At 39.1% G+C, this 23,394-nt stretch overlaps 1 protein-coding gene across 5 annotated transcripts in view; it reads right to left on the bottom strand.

Moving 5' to 3' along the window:
* Nucleotides 1-21,319, bottom strand: part of OMA1 (OMA1 zinc metallopeptidase) — a 62,855-nt gene extending 41,536 nt beyond the window's left edge. For 2 of the 5 annotated variants that reach the window (XM_018044687.1, XM_018044702.1), the window contains exons 1-5: nt 21,241-21,319; nt 11,286-11,804; nt 7,823-8,051; nt 1,466-1,639; nt 1,253-1,360 (exon numbers count right to left, since the gene is read on the bottom strand). In XM_018044687.1, coding sequence (XP_017900176.1) covers nt 1,253-1,360; nt 1,466-1,639; nt 7,823-8,051; nt 11,286-11,785 — 1,011 coding nt within the window. In that variant the 5' untranslated portion in view covers nt 11,786-11,804; nt 21,241-21,319. Of the gene's footprint in view, nt 1-1,252; nt 1,361-1,465; nt 1,640-7,822; nt 8,052-11,285; nt 11,805-19,358; nt 20,013-21,240 lie in introns of those variants that run through there. The other 3 variants (XM_005678349.3, XM_018044697.1, XM_018044707.1) reach the window with 3 other exon arrangements.

A 23,394-nucleotide genomic window follows, 5' to 3' on the forward strand; every position in this document is an offset into this window, starting at 1 on the left:
ATACTTTTTAAAAGCTAAAAATGACCAAAATTGATTTTGCAGTTATGAAACCATTTCTAGAAAGATATAATGTATTTCAACTGCTTAGACTGATTCTTGCATGTATCTGTTTAAGGAAAAAAATTTTTTTTTAATTTTCCTAACTCAGAAGAAATAAAGGTGATAATTACTATTTGCACTCCAGAAGAGCACAACTTTGGCCTACCTCACCTTATTAATACTCTAAGGCAAAGACAGAATTTGAGATGACTTTTAGAAGGATTAATAACATTATCTTTTCCACTTAAAGTTAATATTACTTGCATTTCTGATACAGCATTTTACAATCCCTTCACTATTTACCTTTGTGCTTTGAATTAGAAAATATACCCTCTTCTACTCATGCGGACAAATGAGCCATATACATTTTTAGTGCATCAAAATAAAAATATGAGTAAACAAATATTTTTCTTCGATTCATACCAAGTGAAACAGATGTGTATATTCACAAGAGCATTAATCGCCCTGAATTGTATGATAAATTGACTTGAAAACAGCCAGGTAACTGTAGTAAAAGAAAGCAGTGCTGGACTGGCAAAGACAAAGCCTTGATTAAAGTTCAAATTCTGCCAGTTTGTCAGATTAGTCATTTTATTTAAGGTCTTTTTAAATGTTAGTGTTCTTGTATATAACATAAGGATACTAAATACCTACCTCATGAGGACAGTATTGAAATTATTAATGAGAAGGTATATATTAAAAAGCTCAGTAAACTGTAAAATGGCAAGGGATCATTATTATTACTCTGCATTCATTATATACAGCATATCATTCTAGACATTTTCCAAGATGCTCTAAGTTATTCTCTGAGAATGAATAAAAAAGCAAGAAAACTGATTTACCACTTGGATAGTAATATCGCTTTCCTCCAGTTAATTTTCTGACTAGATTATAAGTAGGTTAATAATTATGGAAAGTTTAAAATCTAATTTGAAATAATTAGAGGTTGAGAATAATTACTTCTTACCAAAAAAGACAGGTGATAAAAACAGTATTTAAGAGAAACACTAATTATTCAGAATCAAACACTAAAGACTACAGAAATTCTCAAAATTATCCAGTCATACTTTTTCAGGCAATAGAATAAGTCAATTACTAAAAACTAAAATACCATCAATTTAAATAAACTGAAAAGATCCAGTTCTCTGAAAGATTTAATTTGTTAACCTCAAAGGAGTATTTCAATAACTGAACATTCACTTTAGATACTCACAGCATGCTCAAGTACTGCATGTGCTATTTCATGGCCCAGAAGGAAGGAGAGCTGATGGATATCAGTCACACTATTTAAAAGTCCAGTGAAGACGAACACTTGACCATTCTGCACCATAATGAAAATAATGCAAGCAATGAGAACACCATTAAAAAAAAAAAAAAGGACATTAAATTTAACAATTAAAAATTAGGCTGGGTAACATTTACTTACTGGAAGTACAAAGGCATTTATATCCGGGGAATCAACCACATGAATAACCCAATTGATCTCAGAGATCCCTGGAATATCTTGATTGCATTCAATTAAATGATGAACCACTGCTTGAACAGCCACGTATCGGGCGTCTTTCTCAGTTAGCATATCATTTTTAAATTCTTCCATCCACTGAAAGGTAAAAAAGAAAAGTCGTCTCTAAGAGAGTGTTAGCTCTACAAAATGTTTATATTGCTTTTATTGTTGTTTGTCTAGTCACTAAGTTGTACCCGATTCTTGGCGACCCTACAGATTGTAGCCCACCAGGCTCCTCTGTCCACAGGATTTTCCAGGCAAAAACACTGGAGCAGGTTGTCATTTCCTTCTCCAGATCTTTTCAACCCAGAGATGGAACCCTCATCTCCTGCAATGGCAGGTGGATTCTTTACCACAGAGCCACTAGGGAAGCCTTTATTTTAAGGAGTGATTTATATGGCACTATGTTGTTGAATAATTTTTAATTATGGGAAAATCTGCATATATTAAATACTCAAATTTTTCAAATCTGAATTATTTATGCAAAGGCAAAAATTTGGCTTCTCACAAATGGAGTAAGTTCTAATAACTTAAGATTTTTCCTATATGTTGGTCGAAATAAAAATTTCATTCATCTTTTCTATTAGCTTATAAACAAATAAAATACTTAAATATTATTTCTACTTTCCTAAATATTTTAGAAAACAAAGCATTTCCTAGAGACCATAAAGATTTTATATAAGAAAGCAAAACACAAAAGAAATTACTGTATAGCAGAAACTAACACAACACTGTAAAGCAACTATACTCCAATAAAAATTAATGAAAACTTTCTTTCATAACATAAAACACCCTATGCTTAATAAGAAAGCTAAACTTCTACCAGAAAAAGGACAACATTTCATTAAAGTGTCTTATTCACACAGACTGAAAGGAAATTACTGAAACTGTACAACTAATGAGCGTATCATTTTCTTTTTACTGTGTTAAGACTAACCACCATACAAAGACATTTTTTCTGAAGCTATATTCATGAGAGATTCTTTCAAGTATACTTTGAAAAATTTTGCTGTTCCAGTCGCTCGGTTATCTCTGACTCTGTGACCCCACGGACTGCAGCACACCAGGCTTCCCTGTCCTTCACAATCTCCCGGGGCTTGCTCAAAATCATGGCCATCCAGTCGGTGATACCAGCCAACCATCTCATCCTCTGTAGTCCCCTTTTCTTCCTGCCTTTCATCTTTCCCAGCATCAAGTCTTTTCCAATGAGTTGGCTCTTCGCATCAGGTGACCAAAGTATTGGAGCTTCAGCATCAGTCCTACCAATGAATACTCAGGATTGATTTCCTTTAGGATTGACTGGTCTGATCTCCGTGCAGTCCAAAGGACTCTCAAGAGTCTTCTCCAACACCACAGTTCAAAAGTATCACTTCTTTGGCACTTAGCTTTCTTTATGGTCCAACTCTCACATCCACACACGACTACTGGAAAATTCATAGCTTTGACTATATGGACCTTAGTCAGCAAAGTGATGTCTCTGCTTTTTAATAAGCTGTCTAGGTTGGTCATAGCTTTTCTCTAAGGAGCAAGTGCTTTTAATTTCATGGCTGCAGTCACCATCTGCAGTGATTTTAGAGCCCAAGAAAATAAAGTTTGTCACTGTTTCCCTTGTTTCCCCATCTATTTGCCATGAAGCAATGGGACCAGATGCCATGATCTTAGCTTTTTAAATGTTGAGTTTCAAGTTGACTTTTTCACTCTCCTCTATCACTTTCATCAAGAAACTCTTTAGTTCTTCCTTGCTTTCTGCCATAAGGGTGCTGTCATCTGCATACTCTGAAGTTACTGATATTTCTCCCAGCAATCTGGATTTCAGCTTCTGTTTCATCTACTCCAGAATTTCTCATGATGTACTCTGCACAGAAGTTAAATAAGCCAGGTGACAATACACAGCCTTCAGTTCAGTTGCTCAGTCGTGTCCAACTCTTTGCAACCCCATGAATTGCAGCACGCCAGGCCTCCCTGTCCATCACCATCTCCCGGAGTTCACTCAAACTCACGTCCATCGAGTCGGTCATGCCATCCAGCCATCTCATCCTCTGTCGTCCCCTTCTCCTCCTGCCCCCAATCCCTCCCAGCATCAGAGTCTTTTCCAAGGAGTCAACTCTTCGCATGAGGTGGCCAAAGTACTGGAGTTTCAGCTTTAGCATCATTCCTTCCAAAGAACACCCAGGACTGATCTCCTTTAGGATGGACTGGTTGGATCTCCTTACAGTCCAAGGGACTCTCAAGACTCTTCTCCAACACCACAGTTCAAAAGCATCAATTCTTCGCCGCTCAGCTTTCTTCACAGTCCCACTCTCACATCCATACATGACTACTGGAAAAACCATAGCCTTGACTAGACAGACCTTTGTTGGCAAAGTAATGTCTCTGCTTTTGAATATGCTATCTAGGTTGGTCATAACTTTCCTTCCAAGGAGTAAGCGTCTTTTAATTTCATGGCTGCAATCACCATCTCCAGTGATTTTGGAGCCCCCCAAAATAAAGTCTGACACTGTTTCCACTGTTTCCCCATCTTTTCCCATGAAGTGATAGGACCAGATGCCATAATCTTTGTTTTCTCAAAGTTGAGCTTTAAGCCAACTTTTTCACTCTCCTCTTTCACTTTCATCAAGAGGCTTTTTAGTTCCTCTTCACTTTCTGCCATAAGGGTGGTGTCATCTGCATATCTGAGGTTATTGATATTTCTCCCAGCAATCTTGATTCCAGCTGTGCTTCTTCCAGCCCAGCGTTTCTCATGATGTACTCTGCATAGAAGTTAAATAAGCAGGGTGACAATATACAGCCTTGACGTACTCCTTTTCCTATTTGGAACCAGTCTGTTGTTCCATGTCCAGTTCTAACTGTTGCTTCCTGACCTGCATACAGATTTCTCAAGAGGCAGGTAAGGTGGTCTGGCATGCCCATCTCTTTAAGAATTTTCCACAGTTTGTTGTGATTCACACAGTCAAACCCTTTAGAGTAGTCAATGAAGCAGATGTTTTTCTGGAAGTCTCTTGCTTTTTCGATGATCCAACTGATATTGGCAATTTGATCTCTGGTTCCTCTGCCTTTTCTAAATCCAGCTTGAACATCTGGGAGTTCTCTGTTCATGTACTGTTGAAGCCTGACTTGGAGAATTTTGAGCATTACTTCACTAACATGTGAAATGAGTGTGCGGTAGTTTGACCATCCTTTGGTATTGCTTTTCTTTTGGATTAGAATAAAAACTGACCTTTTCCAGTCCTGTGGCCACTGCTGAGTTTTCCAAATTTGCTGGCATACTGAGTACAGCACTTTCATAGCATCATCTTTTAGGATTTGAAATAGCTCAACTGGAATTCCATCACCTCCACTAGCTTTGTTCATAGTGATGCTTCCTAATGCCCACTTGACTTTAGACTCCAGGATGGCTGGTTCCAGGTGAGAGATCACATCATCATGGTTATCTGGGTCATGAAGATCTTTTTTGTATAGTTCTTCTGTGTATTCTTGCCACCTCTTACTATGCTTCTGTTAGGTCCATGCTATTTTTGTTCTTTATTGTGCCCATCTTTGCATGAAATGTTCCCTTGGTATCTCTAATTTTCTTGAAGAGATCTCTAGTCTTTCCTATTCTACTGTTTTCCTTTATTTCTTTGCACTGATTGCTGAGGAAGGCTTTCTTATCTCTCCTTGCTATTTCTTATTTCTCCTTGCTATTCTTTGGAACTCTGCATTCAGATGGGTGTATCTTTCCTTTTCTCTTTTGTCTTTCACTTTTCTTCTTTCCTCAGCTATTTGTACAGAGAAGGCAATGGCACCCCACTCCAGTACTCTTACCTGGAAAATCTCATGGACAGCGGAGCCTGGTGGGCTGCTGTCTATGGGGTTGCACAGAGTCAGACACGACTGAAGTGACTTAGCAGCAGCAGCAGCAGCTAGTTGTAAAGTTCCTCAGACATCTATTTGAAAATTAAGGATGTTCTGAAACTACTAAATTTCCATAAAATGTGTAATTTCTTTCATATATGAATTAAGAAGTCTGTAACCTTGATAATGCATTACAAACATGATTTTACAGAATATGAATTTTAAAATCTTTACATAGTATTTTCTAAAAGCACACATCACCAATGTAAACTGTCTAAAAGAACACTACTGAAGTAGATACAACAAGATCATATGTAATTGCAGTACTTTATAATAATACCATAAAAACATGTGCTTGAACTTTCATATCAAGCAGGTATTACATGCATAGGCTAAATAAGTAAAAAAAATATGTACATGTATGTAGTTTTTTTATAACTTCTTAGTGATATAAATGGTAGAACATACACTAATTTAACTAAACTAGGCTTTTATCAACCTTAATAAAACACTTTTCTCAAACTTGCTTCTGGCTAGGCTATTCTAAGAAACATCTCAAATCTCTGTATAACCTGTATAAAAGAGATTCATCTTTATTAAGAACAATCGAACAATCTTTTTGGTGAAAAATCTGTTATTTCTTTTTTATGGTAGCTTTCCACTGACAAACTCAGAAGCTCAACATTATAAAAACATATAAATATTTTTATATATCAATAAAAATATTGGTATATAAAAATCTAACCACAGCAAAGTTGTCAAGTGAGGCTATAAATTCAACAAATATTAATTTAGCATATACAGCACATGTTGGCGATATTGTGGGTTCAGTTCCAGTTCTCAATATCTTTACTGAGCTATTCAGCGCAAAGTGCATATCTTTATAAAGCGAGTCACAAGAATTTTCGGTTTCCCACTGTTTATTGTGTGCAATAGCATTATGTCTTAAAAAAAACAACGTACACACCTTAAAGAACACTTTATAGCTTAAAAAAAATGCTAAGCATCATCTAGGCCTTGAGAGAGACATAATCTCTTTTGCCTAACAAACAATAATGAAAAGACTCAAAATACTGCATCACTGAAATAGGAAGTGAGCAAATGCTGCTGGAAAAATGGAGCCAACAAGACTCGCTTGACACAAGGTTGCCACAAACCTCCAAAGTTTAAAAATGCAGTATCTGCAAAGTGTAATAAAGCAAATAACAATAAAATGAAGTTTGTATACGTGTGCTAAGCATGAGGGACAGAAAGATGATCTGCCCTCCAACTCACTAGGGGTGTAAGATGTTCACTTGAGTTACTATACTTTCCAAGGAGTTAAGGCTTCTGATATCCGACTTTATTTTGTACTCAAAGAATATAATTTGTAAAAAATTTTTTAAAAGAACATAATAACTGTGGCAACCTGGTGGCCCAGTGGTTGAGAGTCTGCCTGCCAATGCAGGGGACATGGGTTCGATCCCTAGTCTGGAAAGATTCCACACACTACGAGGCAGCTAAGCCCATGGCCTACAGAAGCCTGTGCTCTAGAGTCCAGGAGTTGCAACTACTGAGCCCACATAGCAACCGCTGAAGCCTGTACACCCACAGCCTGTGCTCCACAGCAAGAGAAGCCACCTCAATGAGAAGCCTGCACTCTGCAACTAGAACGTAGCTCCCACTTGCTGCAACTAGAGAAGGCCCTCATGCAGCTGTGAAGGACCAGAGTAGCCAATAAATTAATAGATTTTTTTTTAATGAGAAAGAAAATATATACATAATCAACTGCCCAAATTGATGTTTAGGGGATGGCAAACTACGTTATTCTACTTAATTTTCAAGATACAAAAATTCAAATTACAGATCTATTTGTTAAAAAAAAAATATATAGTAAGCATACTTTGTACACTGTGCCAGTACTTAAAATAAAATGATAAACAAAACAAACAGGCTCTTTGAACCCCTGGAGTTAGTCTAGCAAGGGAGACAGATCAGCAAATAGATAATTATGCAAATAATTATGATGCTTCTACCCTCATGATAAGTGTTTTTAAAAGGAAAGTACAGTATGCAAAGAGAAAATAAAAGTAGGATACCTAGCCCCAATATAGCCAAGCAGTGATCAAGCTACAAATGACTGATTCATAATGTAGTCTGTTATGAAGGATATCCCCTAGGGCCTAACACAGCCTCACTACTTAACCCAGTCGGGATAATCAAGGAAGGCTTTCCTGAGAAAGTGACATTTAAGGTGACATGTTGCAATCAGGAGTTGGCTGGGTGAGGAAAGGCGATGTAGAGGGCAGGAATACAAAGCATGAAAGGTCTGAGACGTTTTGGAAAAAAGGCTAATTCCCCATCAGAGATTAAAATTAAAAAGTAGTACATTGTTCATGTTTAAGAAACTCCTGCTTTGAATATTGTATCAAGGAATCTAATTTAAAAATGAATCTTTCTACTTACTGCTTCATATTCCAGTTCTGATAAAAGTCTGAAATGTTCTTTCCTCAATAACAGTAGCTTGCTCCTTCCTGTGACCGGACTCACTTCCAGATGTGTAAAATAAAACACTACAAAAAGCAATCCGAAACTACTCAAGCCAAGGAAGAGCTTCCATTTATTCTTCCTTAAACTTTCTTTAAATAGTTCCTTCTTGTTAGGAGGAAGTGCCTGCCACCATTTTCTTATGCCCCTAGAGCAAAAAGAAAAATTCTGATAACAAAAAGTTCTGATAACAAAATCAGTACATACTACCAAAACTTAATGCTTATGCTAAAATTTTGCCATCAAAGGCTTGAATTTTTCTATTTCTCTGTATAGACGGGTTTTTTCCAGTTGGTAAAATTCTTAGCCAAATGATAAAAAAGCAATCAATTATACAGAGCTATAGTTAAAAATCCTAATGCTCATTTGAATTTTCTTCTTCAGTTATTTTAAACGAGCTAAGTGAGAAGTCGTTTTACACTAACTACCATTAGTTCACATTTATTGACTATTGAGCACATTCAAGGTACTCTTCTAATTGCTGTACGTATGTCATCTCATTTAATCTTCATAATAACCCTGTTACAGAAGAGAAAATTGAGGCATAGAGAAGTTAAACAACTTATCCAAGGTCACAGAGTTAATAAGAGGAAAATCAGGAAGGCAATGTGGTAATAGGGATGAATTGTGCAAATAAACAACTGAAGGCTTACAGTACAATAAATCTTCACCTTTAACCACTCCCCCCACTGCTCATCAGACATCAGACATCTGGCACAATCTGCTGGTACTTCAGTCAGACGCAAGGGAAACGATCTCAGCACTGATTTTAGAAACAAATATTGCGCAGTAGCAGAAACTCCACTAAGCTACAGAGAACACGACAAAGGAGAGGTAATAAGAGCACAGGCACTGTAAACACAGAAATCAGAGATTTTATGGATAACATCTGAGGAGGTCCAGCTCTACCAGGCAACAATACTCTCTGCTGCTTCCTAGGATTCACAGACATTCTGACAACCAGTAATGTTTTCAGTGGCTTCCCAGGTGGCTCAGTGGTAAAGAATCTGCCTGCCAAAGTAGGAGACCCAGATTCAATCCCTGGGTTTGGAAGCTCCCCTGGAGAAGGAATATTCTTGCCTGGGAAATATTCCAATATTCTTGCCTGGGAAAACCCATGGACATAGGGGCCTGGCAGGCTACAATCTACAGGGTCACAAAGAGTTGGACATGACTTAGCCACTAAAATAACAATGCTGTTTTCAGTACCTGAACAAAAAATTCTCCCTATGAGTTCATCTGTGAAATTGCAACAAACATTTAAAATATATATATCATTCTCTAGACAAAATTTATTTTATAAAACAACTTCTTTAAGTTATTTTAGTCCTGCTAAGTGATATACCTAAAAGGCCCTTAAAGTGTTTCAACCTAAAAAGACTTAGATCAAGCTATGAAGTATACTTATTTCCAATTTAAAAATGTATGACACTATTATTTAAAATGCATGAAAACATAACCTAAAACAAAATTTCAGGTGATTTATAACGGTAATAACAAAAAGTTAAATAATTTAAAAGGAGGAAAAAGATCTACCAGCCCAAGAACCTGGGCTGAATTGTGACAAAGATTCTCTCCTGGACCAAACTCTACTTAGACTCCCATGAATATTTTGGCTTCAGGACTCCTGTGTTCATCTCTGCACAGGTCAGTTAAGTCAGAATCCCTCATCCTACATATCTGATTACTCGTGATATCCAACCTGTTACTTATCATTCATCATCCCCCAGGTCTGCTGCTGCTGCCAAGTTGCTTCAGTCATGTCTGATTCTGTGCGACTCCATAGACAGCAACCCACCAGGCTCCCCCGTCCCTGGGATTCTCCAGGCAAGAACACTGGAGTGGCTTGCCATTTCCTTCTCCAATGCATGAAAGTGAAAAGTGAAAGTGAAGTCGCTCAGTCATGTCTGACTCTTAGCGACCCCATGGACTGCAGCCTACCAGGCTCTCCCGTCCATGGATTTTCCAGGCAAGAGTACTGGAGTTGGGTGCCATTGCCTTCTCCGTTATCCTCCAGGTCAGTGGTCCCCAACCCTTCTGGCACCAGGGACTGGTTTGTGGAAGACAATTTTTCCATGGACCTGGGGTGGTGGTGAGGGAATGGTTTTGGGATGATTCTTATAAGGAACACGCAACCTAGATTCCTCACGTGCCCAGTTCACAGTAGGATTCATGCTCCTAAGAGAATCTAATCCTGCTGCTGATCTGATAAGAGGCAAAGCTCAGGCAGTAATACAAGTGATGGGGAGCAGCTGTTAAATACAGATGAAGCTTCGCTTGTTCACCCACTGCTCACCTCCTGCTGTGAAGTGCGTTTCTAAACAGGACATGGATAGGCACCATAGTTGGGTAGTATCTGATCACTCTCACTTGTCTTCGGCAGTAACTCTGGTAGACCAGATTGAGTAGAATCCCTCCTGGCTCCTGATGTTTCCTCTCTGTAGTTTTCCATCTACCAACCCCCACACTACCTGCACAGCCCATGGTGTATTCAGAACTGACTCTGGTTCTATACTGAGGTCTCTTTTCTCCCACTGCAAAAGTTCTGAATAAAAGCTGGTTTTACTTCTTTGACGACTGCCTAGCTCTAGCTTTCTTTGAAGTCATACTTAAATTGAGAGCTAAATTAACTGTATATTTTCTGAGTGCCAAAGCTTAGTCATAAAGAACACCATAAATTAGAGTACAAGTTCTCGATTTTGGATAAAAAGAAAACTGGGTTGATTATTATGGAAGTAAAAAGGCTAGAAGGCACTTCATAGCTACCAAATATGAAATAACTTTATAGGGAGACAATGCTTAACTTTACCTTTCTTCAATCTTCATGGAGCAAATAAGAGAAAACAAGATTAATTATGAGGGAGGAGTTTTAAGTTAAATACGAAGTATTATTTAGCTTTAAAAACATTAAGTCCTATAAAGGATCACCAAGAGAAAACAAAGATTTGTTGGAAATAGAATAGAAAAATAAACAAATACTAATTAAGAGTTAACTTGGCTAGGAGTTCTTTCTTAAATGAGCAAAGTTCTTCAGTTTCATGATTCATTGCCCCAAATTTCATGAACTAAAAAGGAATGTTTGTAAGTACGGTTCTTACACATGAACTGTAACAAACATTTCTGATTTTTGTAATTATAAGATCTTTAAAATAGTGTCTAGATAAGATATATAAGAATTTTTACATATCACATTTCTGTATTATATATGAAGCAAATGATTTCAAGATTATTAAGGCATATATACATATATATATATATACACCAACTATTTAGAAACTGAACTTCGGTGCTAATCATGGGAGGGAAATCTACCAATTTTTCTTTAAAAGTACAGTTTTACAAACTTTTAATATAGAAGCTTATATTTTAAAAAGCATTTTACCTGCCCACAATGATTGCAAGCAGTTTCTGCACTGGCTTAAGAATCATCAACAACAGAGGAACAGGAGCAGCTTGGCACCGTGGAGAAGTCTGGAAACTCCTGATGTCTCTCGTGGGTAAACAGTTCAAGGGATGCAACACTGAATGAGCAGGAACTATGGGAACGTCCTTCATCAGCAGCTGTCTTGAAAGAGAGTCGGTCCATGCGGTACATTTTCGGCTAATCATCGAAATTTCCTTACTTCTGGTGCTCAAAAGGCAGCCTTTTCTTTTGGTATTAAAAGTCCTATAGAAGAGAAAGTTTTCAGGCAGAAGAGTCCATCTATCACCGTGATTTACTCCCAGGCCCGGAGATTTATTTACTATATGGTTAATTTTCACCTGATGAAAGTCTCGTGAGGTTACAGCTTGCGTGTTACATTTTCTCCAGTTGGTCAGTAAATTAAATCGGAAGAAAAAACAGTTTCTAGCAGCAGGCTGCAGTCCATAGATGAAGCTCATCTTTGTTTTACTTGATTATCTGGAACACAAAATATAAACTATAAATAGTCCCAGCAAAATATATATTACCAAACTGGAAATATAACACGTTGAAAAGTTGTTCTTCCTTCAACAGGTCTCCAACCAAATTACCTTGGGTTTCTACTCACCACTCACGCAGCAATTCCTCTTAACAACAAAAACCAAAGAGGTTTTACTAACTTTTTATTAACTCAGCAACATGTACTTACAATGTCCAACAAATCTGGCCTTTTTTCTTCTTTTTTTAAAATTTTAGTTGAAAGAAGTCTATTTTTATTTTATCAGCTAAATTATTTGGGGAACAAGAAATAGATTAAACAAAAACAGGACTGAAAGTAAGAAAGTGAAAGTCACTCAGTCATGTCCAGCTATTCGCGAATCCACAGACTGTACATGGTCCATGGAATTCTCCAGGCCAGCATACTGGAATGGGTAGCCATTCCCTTCTTCATGGGATCTTCCCAACCCAGGGATTGAACCTAGGTCTCCCACATTGCAGGCGGATTCTTTACCAGCTGAGCCACCAGGGAAAGTTTCAGCAATTGGCAGTAACCAGATCAAAGAGCATTTAATGGAATACTAAAATCTAACACAAAATGTATTTTTTAAAATACCAATTTGTTCCTTTCAAATATAATGCTGACACTTCTGATTCAGGTCAAGAGAGAGGGAAAGGGACTTATCTTCTCACTGAAAAGAACTGAAAGAACAGAATATGAAGACCTAAATAGACATTTTTCCAAAGAAGACATACAGATGGCCAAAAAGCACATGCAAAGATGCTCAACACTGCTAATTATTATTATTGTTGTTCACTCAGTCAGGTCCAACTCTTTGCGACCTCATGGACTGCAGCATGCCAGGCCTCCCTGCCCGTCACCATCTTCTAAAGTTTGTCCAAGTTCAAGCCCATTGAATTGGTGCTGCCATCCAGCCATCTTACCCTCTGACACCTTCTTCCCCTTCAACCCTCAATCTTTCCCGGCATCAGGGACTTTCCAATGAGTCAGCTGTTCACATCAGAAGACCAAAATACTGCAGCTTCAGTATCAGCACAAGCTGGAATCAAGATTGCCAGGTGAAATATCAATAACCTCAGACATGCAGACGACACCACCTTTATGGCAGAAAGTGAAGAGGAACTAAAGAGCCTCTTGATGAAAGTGAAAGAGGAGAGTGAATAAGTTGGCTGAAACCTCAACATTCAGAAAACTAAGATCATGGCATCCGGTTCCATCACTTCATGGCAAATAGACGGGGAAACAGTGGAAACAGTGGCTAACTTTATTTTTCTGGGGCTCCAAAATCACTGCAGATGGTGACTGCAGCCATGAAATTAAAAGATGCTTACTCCTTGGAAGGAAAGTTATGACCAACCTAGATAGCATATTCAAAAGCAGAGACATTACTTTGCCAACAAAGGTCCGTCTAGTCAAGGCTATGGTTTTTCCAGTAGTCATGTATGGATGCAAGAGTTGGATGATGAAGAAAGCTGAGCGCCGAAGAATTGATGCTTTTTCACCGTGGTGTTGGAGAAGAGTCTTGAGAGTCCCTTGGACTGTAAGGAGATCCAACCAGTCTATCCTAAAGGAGATTAGTCCTGGGTGTTCATTGGAAGGACTGATGTTGAAGCTGAAATTTCAATACTCTGGCCATCTGATGCAAAGAGTTCTCATTTGAAAAGACCCTGATGCTGGGAAAGATTGAGGGCAGGAGAAGGGGATGACAGAGGATGAGATGGTTGGATGGCATCACCAACTCAATGCATATGGGTTTGGGTGGACTCCGGGAGCCAGTGATGGTCAGGGAGGCCTAGTGTGCTGCCGTTCATGGGGTCACAAAGAGTCGGACACGACTGAGTGACTGAACTGCATACAAAGGTTTCACCATATGGACATTAGGCAATGAAGAACAGTCATCCCTGAGAGACAGGGAGAAAACAGATAAAGGAAACTTACGACCATCCCAACCTTCTGCCTGGAGAGTTTTCAGGCCACTATGCAAAGAGGTAAAACCTAGCAGAGTCCAATGGTCCTCCTAAATCAAAGAGATGAGCATGTTATATAGAGGTAAAGAATATAATTTTTCAAAAGATCGATGTTGAATTTCTATATAAGAAAATTACTAATACAATGTCTTTAATAAAAATTACCCTGGATGAGACTAACAGCAAATTAGACATTGTAGAAATAAAGACTTATGAACCTGAAATAATGATAAAACCCATCGAAAATGGAATGCAGAAAGAAAATAAACCGTAAGAAATGCATAAAGCATCAATGAGGTGTGGAATAACTCAAATGGAGTAAATGGACTCCAAGAAAAGTGGGAAGGGAGCGTACATAGGAAAAAACACTTGAAAAATACTGGCCAGAATTTTCTAGAGAATAGCAAGGAGAGATAAGAAAGCCTTTTGCAGTGATCAGTGTAGAGAAATAGAGGAAAACAACAGAATGGGAAAGACTAGAGATCTCTTCAAGAAAATGAGAGATACCAAGGGAACATTTCATGCAAAGATGGGCTCAATAAAGGACAGAAATGGTATGGACCTAACAGAAGCAGAAGATATTAAGAAGTGGTGGCAAGAATATACAGAAGAACTATACAAAAAAGATCTTCACAACCCAGATAATCACGATGGTATTATCACTCACCTAGAGTCAGACATCCTGGAATGTGAAGTCAAGTGGGCCTTAGGAAGCATCACTATGACCAAAGCTAGTGGAGGTGATGAAATTCCAGTTGAGCTATTTCAAATCCTGGAAGATGATGCTGTGAAAGTGCTGCACTCAATATGCCAGCAAATTTGGAAAACTCAGCAGTGGCCACAGGACTGGAAAAGGTCAGCTTTCATTCCAATTCCAAAGAAAGGCAATGCCAAAGAATGCTCAAACTACTGCACAATTGCACTCATCTCACACGCTAATAAAGTAATGCTCAAAATTCTCCAAGCCAGGCTTCAGCAATACATGAACCGTGAAATTCCAGATGTTTAATCTGGTTTTAGAAAAGGCAGAGGAACCAGAGATCAAATTGCCAACATCAGTTGGATCATCGAAAAAGCAACAGAGTTCCAGAAAAACATCCCTTTCTGCTTTATTGACTATACCAAAGCCTTTGACTGTGTGGCTCACAACAAACTGTGGAAAATTCTTAAAGAGATGGGAATACCAGACCACCTGATCTGCCTCTTGAGAAATTTGTATGCAGGTCAGGAAGCAATAGTTAGAATCGGACATGGAACGACAGACTGGTTCCAAACAGAGAAAGGAGTACATCAAGGCTGTATATTGTCACCCTGCTTATTTAACTTATATGCAGAGTACATCATGAGAAACACTGGGCTGGATGAAGCACAAGCTGGAATCAAGATTGCTGGGAGAAATATCAATAACCTCAGATATGCAGATGACACCACACTTATGGCAGAAAGCAAAGAAGAACTAAAGAGTCTCTTGATGAAAGTGAAAGAGGAGAGTGAAAAAGTTGGCTTAAAACTCAACATTCAGAAAACGAAGATCATGGCATCTGGTCCCATCACTTCATGGGAAATAGATGGGGAAACAATGGAAACAGTGACAGACTTTATTTTGGGGAGCTCCAAAATCACTGCATGTGGTGACTACAGCCATGAAATTAAAAGACACTTGCTCTTTGGAAGAAAAGTTATGACCAACCTAGACAGCATGTTAAAAAGCAGAGACATTACTTTGCCAACAAAGGTCTATCTAGTCAAGGCTATGGTTTTTCCCAGTAGTCCCATCTGGGTGTGAGAGTGGGACTATAAAGAAAGATGAGCACTGAAGAATTGTTGCTTTTGAACTGTGGTGCTGGAGAAGACCTTTGAGAGTACCTTGGATTGCAAGGAGATTCAACCAGTCCATCCTAAAGGAAATCAGTCCTGAATATTCATTGGAAGGACTGATGCTGAAGCTGAAACTCCAATACTTTGGCCACCTGATGTGAAGAACTGACTCATCTGAAAAGACCCTGATGCTGGGAAAGACTGAAGGTGGGAGGAGAAGGGGACAACAGAAGATCAGATGGTTGGATGGCATCACCGACACAATGGACATGAGTATGAGTAAACTCCAGGAGTTGTTGATGAACAGGGAGGCCTGGTGTGCTACAGTCCATGCGGTCTCAAAGAGTCGGACATGACTGAGCGACTAAAGTGACTGACTGACTGAAAATTTTCCAAATTCGAGGAAAATTGTAAACCTTCAAATCAACAAGTTTAACAAATTACACACACTGGAAACACAAAGAAAATTACTCCAAGGTATATAAAATTTCTTAAAACCAATGAAAGAGAAAATCTTAAATTTGACACCTTAGACTAAATGTACACATTCCTTGAAAAACACAGATTACCAGAGCTTTCTCAAGAAGAAACAAAGAACCTTATACATGATCTTTAAATTGAATTTATAGTTGAAAACCTTCCCACAATGAAAGTTCCAGAACCAAAAGGCTTCACTGGGGAATTCTACTAAACATTTAAAGAAGAAATAACAATTCTATAGAAACTCTTTCAGGAAATTAAAAAGGAATACTTTGCAACCCATTTCTTAAGACCAGCATCACCTGATAACAAAGACAGAAAAAAAAAAAAAAAGGATAATTACAAAAAGACTACAAAATAATAACCCTCATGAGTATAGATACAAAAATTCTTAATATTTTAGGAAATCTAACTCAACAATATGTTAAAAAGACAATACATCATGACCAAGTGACATTTGTCCCAGGAATGTAAGGCTGAATAAAAATTCATACATCAAAGTAATTCACCCTAACTGAAAAACCACCACATGATCATCTCAGAAGATACAGAAAAAGCATTTGATAAAATCCAACAACCAGGAGCCTCCCTGGTGGCTCCGTGATAAGGAATTCATCTGCCAACACAGGAGATGGGGTCAATACCTTACCCAGAAGGATCCCAGATGCCAAGGGGCAACAAAGCCTGCATGCCCCAACTCCTGAGCCTGTGCTCCAGAGCCCGGGAGCCACAACCCCGGAGCCCGTGCTCCAGAGCCTGGGAGCTGCAACTACTGAGGCCTGCAGGCCCTAGAGCCCGTGCTCTGCAACAGAAGCAGCCACTGCAATGAGAAGCCACACACTGCAACGAGAGAACAGCCAGCCCTTGTTCACTGCAACTAGAAGCAAACAACGAAGATCCAACACAGCCCCCAAAAAGGTCAAGAACCAATCTTTAAAAACACTCAGTAAACTAAGATATTTACAGGTATCTATATCCAACAGTATGTTTGCTGGTAAATGATATACTTTCCTCCTAAGATCAGACCAAGGAAAAGATGTCCACTCCCACCACTTCTATTCAACATTATACTGGAGATGTTGGTAAGTGTGATTGAATTGAGTAAATATGTACAGAACTAAATAAATAAATGGCATCCAGATAAGAAATATAGATCATCTTTATGATAACATGACTGTCTATCCAAAATATCCAAAGAAATCTACAAATGAAACAAACAAACAAAAACTATTAGAATGAGCGTAAGGTGGCAGAATACAAGAGCAATACACAAAAGCAATTTTATTTTCTCCATACTAGCAAGTGAGAGAAGCCAGACCCATACACAGGAAAAAACACTGCTCTCCTCCAAAACACATACTCTATGATCCCAGCTTTATAACATTAACTGTAGGAAATGCAGACTTATTTATAGTTACAGAGAAATCAGAGGTTGGAGAGGTAAAGAGGGGCAAGAGGAGGAATTACAAAGTTTGGGGGACAATTAAAATGCTCACTATTGTGATTGTGTTGCTGATTTCATAAACATACACTAAGTCCAAACATATGTACAGTTTAAATATGTCCAATTTACTGTGTATAAACTACACATTAAGATATTTTTTTAGGAGCTGGTGCATGGGGATGACCCAGAGAGATGTTATGGGGAGGGAGGCGGGAGGGGGGTTCATGTTTGGGAACGCATGTAAGAATTAAACATTTTAAAATTTAAAAAAAAATAAAATTTAAAAAAAAAAAAAGATACTAAAAAGAGACAACCAAACACAATGTGTAAACTCTGATTAGATCCTACTTTGAAAGAAAAAAATTAGCCTTAGAAGACAATTGGAACTACTGGGATAATCTGAATATGAATTTGCTTTTAGGTTCTTTTAGGTAGGTACTGCTTATTTTCTTAGTTGACAAAGATGTGGTTATGGAGGCAAGTATCTTATAACTGAAATACTTGCTGAATACTCTCTTCATCATGAATGAAACTTCCAAATTCTATAATAAAATTACCTACATACATACACACAGGACATAAATCTGATATACTAAAAATGGTAGCAATCTTTGTGTAAAGTAGTGGTTATATACGTGCCGTAAATTTTTTTTTTCAGTTTTCTTTAGTGTTTCAAAATCTTCATAATAAAAATTGCATCTTCTGCTTTGGCAGGCAGGTTCTTTACCAGCTGAGCCACTGGGGAAGCCCAATAAAAGTTGAAGGTAAAAATACATAAATCTAATTCAGTCTAGGTTAATATACTATTATCTGGAAAGATGCTTCAGAACATCAATTTTCATAAATAGTATTATCTATATATCAAACTATTTGAATACTGCTCAACATTTTTACATACTTTATACATTCTGCCCTTGCATTATTAATGTATAATCTGAATAAAGAGCATGCTAAGCAAGTGTTAACTTCTAGTTAACCCTTTTTGAATTACTACCGATTCTAAATCAGTAGAGTCGAAGCTGACATTGTATATAATATTTTAACATTAATAACAAGATATTTTCTAGTTTTCTTCTCCTTTGAACCTAGATGAAAAGTGGTAAAATATTTTAGGCCTGGAAATCATTTTAAAATTAGTATTTGGGTAGCTAGGAAGATGCTTCATTGGCTAGGTGGTATGTGAGTTATGGACACAGCATAAAATTCAATCCCTGACCTCACAGAGGTTGTAATCTAGTTGGGGCTGGGGGGAAAGTACTTTAGTAAGACTATTAAAGGACAGTAAAACATGGCCTTTTATTAAGTGCCATACACTGTATGAATTTTAAAAAAGAAAGTATATCCATGAGTAGCAAAATAGTTCAGAAAGGCAATTATGCACACCATTTGGGCAGATGCAGAAAAAAAAACTTAAGATTTCAAATATGAAAGTGTACTTAAGGTTTATATATAGAATGTCTTCTACCAAAAGTCCAAACTGCAAAAACAACATACTCTTTTCATTACTCTAGGGGACCAGTTTCAGTCACTGACCAACCACACTCCCTTTTTATAAGTACACTCTACAGCCTAAATTTGGGGCATAGGCCTAGACTGCCATGTTTGTCCCTTTTGATTCTGACCTCTGAATTATTTATTATTCATTCATACATTAAATATTGAATAAGTGCCTGCTACATACCATACCACATACCTTTCTGAATGCCAAGGATACCACAGAAAACAAACCAGACAAAAATCACTACCTAATTTGCAAAAGTAGTAATGCTTAAAATATGGCAGTATACACAAATATTTATAAATAAGTCCAAAGGAATATATACCAAAGCATTCACAGCGGTTATGTGGAGCGGCAGGGTGATGGCTGTAAGGATTCAGCATTTCCATCTTCTGTATTTCTGTGCTATTTACATTTTTACAGAATGTATGACTACTGTTGTAAGCCCCGAGCCAATAAAGCCAACTGTATTTGTAATTTCCATTGGTTTCCATGCACGTCAATAAACTCCTACATACTGTAGACCAAACCCTGCAAATTACCACTTCCCACAATTTCTCCAGGCACCTTCCCCACCCTTTCTTCACCAACTCCTAGGTTCCAGACCCACGGATTTACTTACACCTCTCAGCGGAAAGAAAGAAAAAAACCTCTCATCTCTGTCTGCGCATATCTATTTACACTGCTTAGCTCTGCTCACATGTCAAGCAAACTCCTGCTCACCACTCTCGACTTCTGTGAAATGTGAAGTGTTCTACTGACACAGAAGGTATAAGCAAAAGCCCGACACCATACTTATTACACATACAAGCAAAAACACTATTATTTATATCACCGACAAGTGTCACTTAGAACAGAAATAGTGCCTGATAGTTTGTAATCCCTGCTTTATCCTTAAAAAAGGGTAAAGAATGGGAGAAGGAGTCTATTTATACATTTTCAAAGAGCCAACGACTAGACTTCACAGAGCAGAATCCAGGCTTATGTATCCTCTTCAAAGAACAGCAGCAGGTCAACAAAGGTAGCTGGCAAACTTCTAGGATTATTAAATTAATGATGCGAGAAAATTAAACAATTTGGATTGTTAGCCTCTAAGAACATTTCAGATCCTTAATTCTTTAAGTACCATCTCAGAATGTGCAAGTACAGCCCTCACTGGCACTCACAGCTGAAGCCTAGAAGACAGTTTTAACAACTCTGCTGAAAATGACTATTTCTTCTCTAGTTTCTATGGCAACAGCTGTTAGATCGGCAAAAATAGGACATGTACTTTAAAATAATCATTCAAGCAAAGTACACACATGATGGAAGGCTTAAAAAAATAATAATAAATTGGAAGGCAACAGACTTGGTTCTTAGGCTTCCAAATGTCAGCCTACACCCTTTCACCACAGCTGAGAATGATGGATATGAACCCAAATCCTTTTAGTGAGGATTTGGTTGCATTGGTTGGAATCACTATAGCTGATCAATCCCTGAATCCTCAATGAAGTATTTTCATTTCCCTGGACTAAAATGTCTCATGCACACTGTAACTGTTGTTCCACTTTACACAAGCAAGAGACATTATTTAAAGAGCACAAAAAGTGATTTCTGTAGACAAGTTCATGAAGAAATTGTTTCAATACGCTACAGCTGTTCAGACAGGGAATTTCCTATTTTTCACTGGGGTTTAGGTAGGAAAACTTTTCTCGACTTTTAAGAGTGAGGAAGTAAAAGAGGTTTGAGTCTCAAGATGCCTAAAGCGGTTGGAATCGGTTTTCCACGGGAGATGTCACTGTGAAGCACATGATACTACATTAGAAACACAGCTTTTAAAAAGGGATCCCTACACGAGAAGGCTGGGAGAGGGGTTATCTCGCCGGAAAATACAGCCACCTGTCTATTTGCAACTCCCGCGCTGCACGGTAGCGCCCTGGCGTCCCTGCAATTCACACCAAAAGGGGACCAGGCGGGAGAAGGAGGCTTTACTCCCACGTCCTCCTTTCCCGCTCGCCCCTCTTCCCCGACTCCACACGCCGCCCCCTCTATTCCCGCCCGGGCGCCCTGTCGTCCTCCCCCACCCCAGGCCTCGCCATCCCCACCCCGCCGGGTCCACAGGGTCCTCGCTCCGCACCCCAGCGCTCCTCAAAGCTCTCTCCGCCCCAACTCCAGTACTCTGTCCCCTCCCCGGGGCCCGGCCCACTCTATAGCAAAGGTGTCCCCACCAGGACAGACCCCACCAGCAGCAAAAGCGAAGTCCGCCGACCCGACCTCTGCGCACGCGCACACCCCGCCAGCGAAGCCCGGCCTCTTCACTTCCTGCCCCCGGCAAGGACCGGGACGCCTTTTGCTCCGCCCACACCGGGCAGTCAACACACTCGCCCAGATTCGTCCTCCCAGAGGGCCGGGGTCCCGTGTGAACTATGGCGCTCTAGTGCCCCCGCGTGGCTGGAGGAGGCACGTGACTATGGGCTAGGCCGCTTGCCGAGGAACATCTTCACTAGCGTGATCCAGGCAAGGGTGTGCCCGCTGTAGATATGGCCTGCTGTGCTGGCCGGAAAGAAAAGTGATTCAAAGGCTACCATAACGCTAAGGTTTCTTGGTTCAGAAGTTGCACTGATAGAAACAGTCTTCAGAGTGTGAGAACTGTCTGCTTCCACATGGCACGTTTTAAGGAAGATGAGGGATAACCTGCAGCATCTGGACATTAGTTGAAAATAGCTGGCTACAAAGTGATGTGTATAGTAGACTTCAGGATACCAGATAGTGATATGATACTTTAATTACAAATTTAGTCTGTTATATTTATATCTTTGCACAGTGAAGAACATCTTAAAGGATAGAAACACTGTTTTTAGGTATCACTTTTAGAGCATTTTAAAATAATTTTTTCTTTTATCTTGCTTGTCTGTATTTTGTAGTTTGCCTTTTGTTTCAAAGGATCTATGTTGGCATATCTCTGACCACTGGTTCCCTGGAAATTGAAGTGGCAGTTCCCTGAATCTTCACAGATTTATCTCCCACCCTCCGAAGAGCATGTTTCCTACCAAGGTTTCCAACATACCAGCCACCTGTTGCTCATTCTGCCTGATTAGCATCGTGTCATCAGTGAAACAGGTATGGTGTTCTGGCGGATGCCCGAGCGGTCCAGATTCTGTATCATGTGGGTCACAGAGCTGACACGATGGCTGTGATCAGGACCCCTCATGGTTAGGTCTGCAGTAGTCTGTAAGCCATCCTCCTGGTTTCTGAAGGGGGCTGACAGGCAAACCAAATGGAAACGTGGCCGTTTAAGGGGCACCCATTCCTGCATCCTTTAGGCTGCTCATGGTAGCATCTATTCCACCGTCACCTCCACATCCCCTTGGATGAAATATTGGTTTTAATTTATTTTTTCAACTTGGTAGAGAAGGGATAGTTTCAAAGGTGTTCACTTGGACTTCCCCACATGAGAAATAAAGGCCAAGAACTTAATGTGCAGGCTTGCTCCAACTGCCCAATTTATATTCCCATTTATGAATTCAAGAGTCTGGGGAAATGGGTGGGTCTGTAGGCCCAGGATCACTGTAAGCTCTGTGTTATCAAGGACTCTGCTTGTTCTCTGACACTCAGAAGTCCCCTTTCTTCCAGAGGAGCCATGATAGTACTTTGTATTTCTGGGTAACAAGATCCTTTCAAATCCTGAGAAATATCTGGATGTTCCTGTTTCCCCAGTATACTTGTCCCAATGTTTCAGGGTCCTTCTTCCTAGGGACCTAGCCACCTCCTCTGGTCAATGGGTTCCATGGTCTGGGTCTGAAAATTTACTCAGATGTGAGAATTAAGCAAGGAACATGACTTTTTATTTGGATAACTACACTGAGACTCCTCTTCATCCATTCTTGTGTTTTTCTGGTCATAGATATTAAGCAGAAACCAGTTGGCTGCCCATTTATAGAATGTAATATAATGTAACCTAAAATATTTTCTGAATGATTAGGCCCAGGGAGCTTTTACAAACACATGCATATGTCCTTCTTGTGGTAAGGACCACCAAGGTGACTGTGGTCCCAACAGTTCTGAATAAACCCATCCTTTCCAAGTGTTGACTCTATCAGTCTAGGAAACTGCCATGTGTCTCCATTTATACAAGTCTTCTTTTATGTCCCTCCATAAAGCTTTATAGTTTTCTTACATGATGGGTCAAAGCAGTATGTTTTTTAAAGGAACTATAGACTTTGACTTGTCTTAAAATTATAGAATCTCAGAACTGGAAAGGACTTAAAATTCATCTCATCACCCCACTCAATCAAACAAGCAAAGATATGGGTGTATTTTGGTGAGTTTTTTTTTTGACATGGTGACATCATATTATATGTATGTTCTGTGACTTCAGTTTA

The sequence above is a fragment of the Capra hircus genome, chromosome 3, assembly GCF_001704415.2.
Source record: "Capra hircus breed San Clemente chromosome 3, ASM170441v1, whole genome shotgun sequence".
NCBI classification, from domain to species: domain Eukaryota; kingdom Metazoa; phylum Chordata; class Mammalia; order Artiodactyla; family Bovidae; genus Capra; species Capra hircus.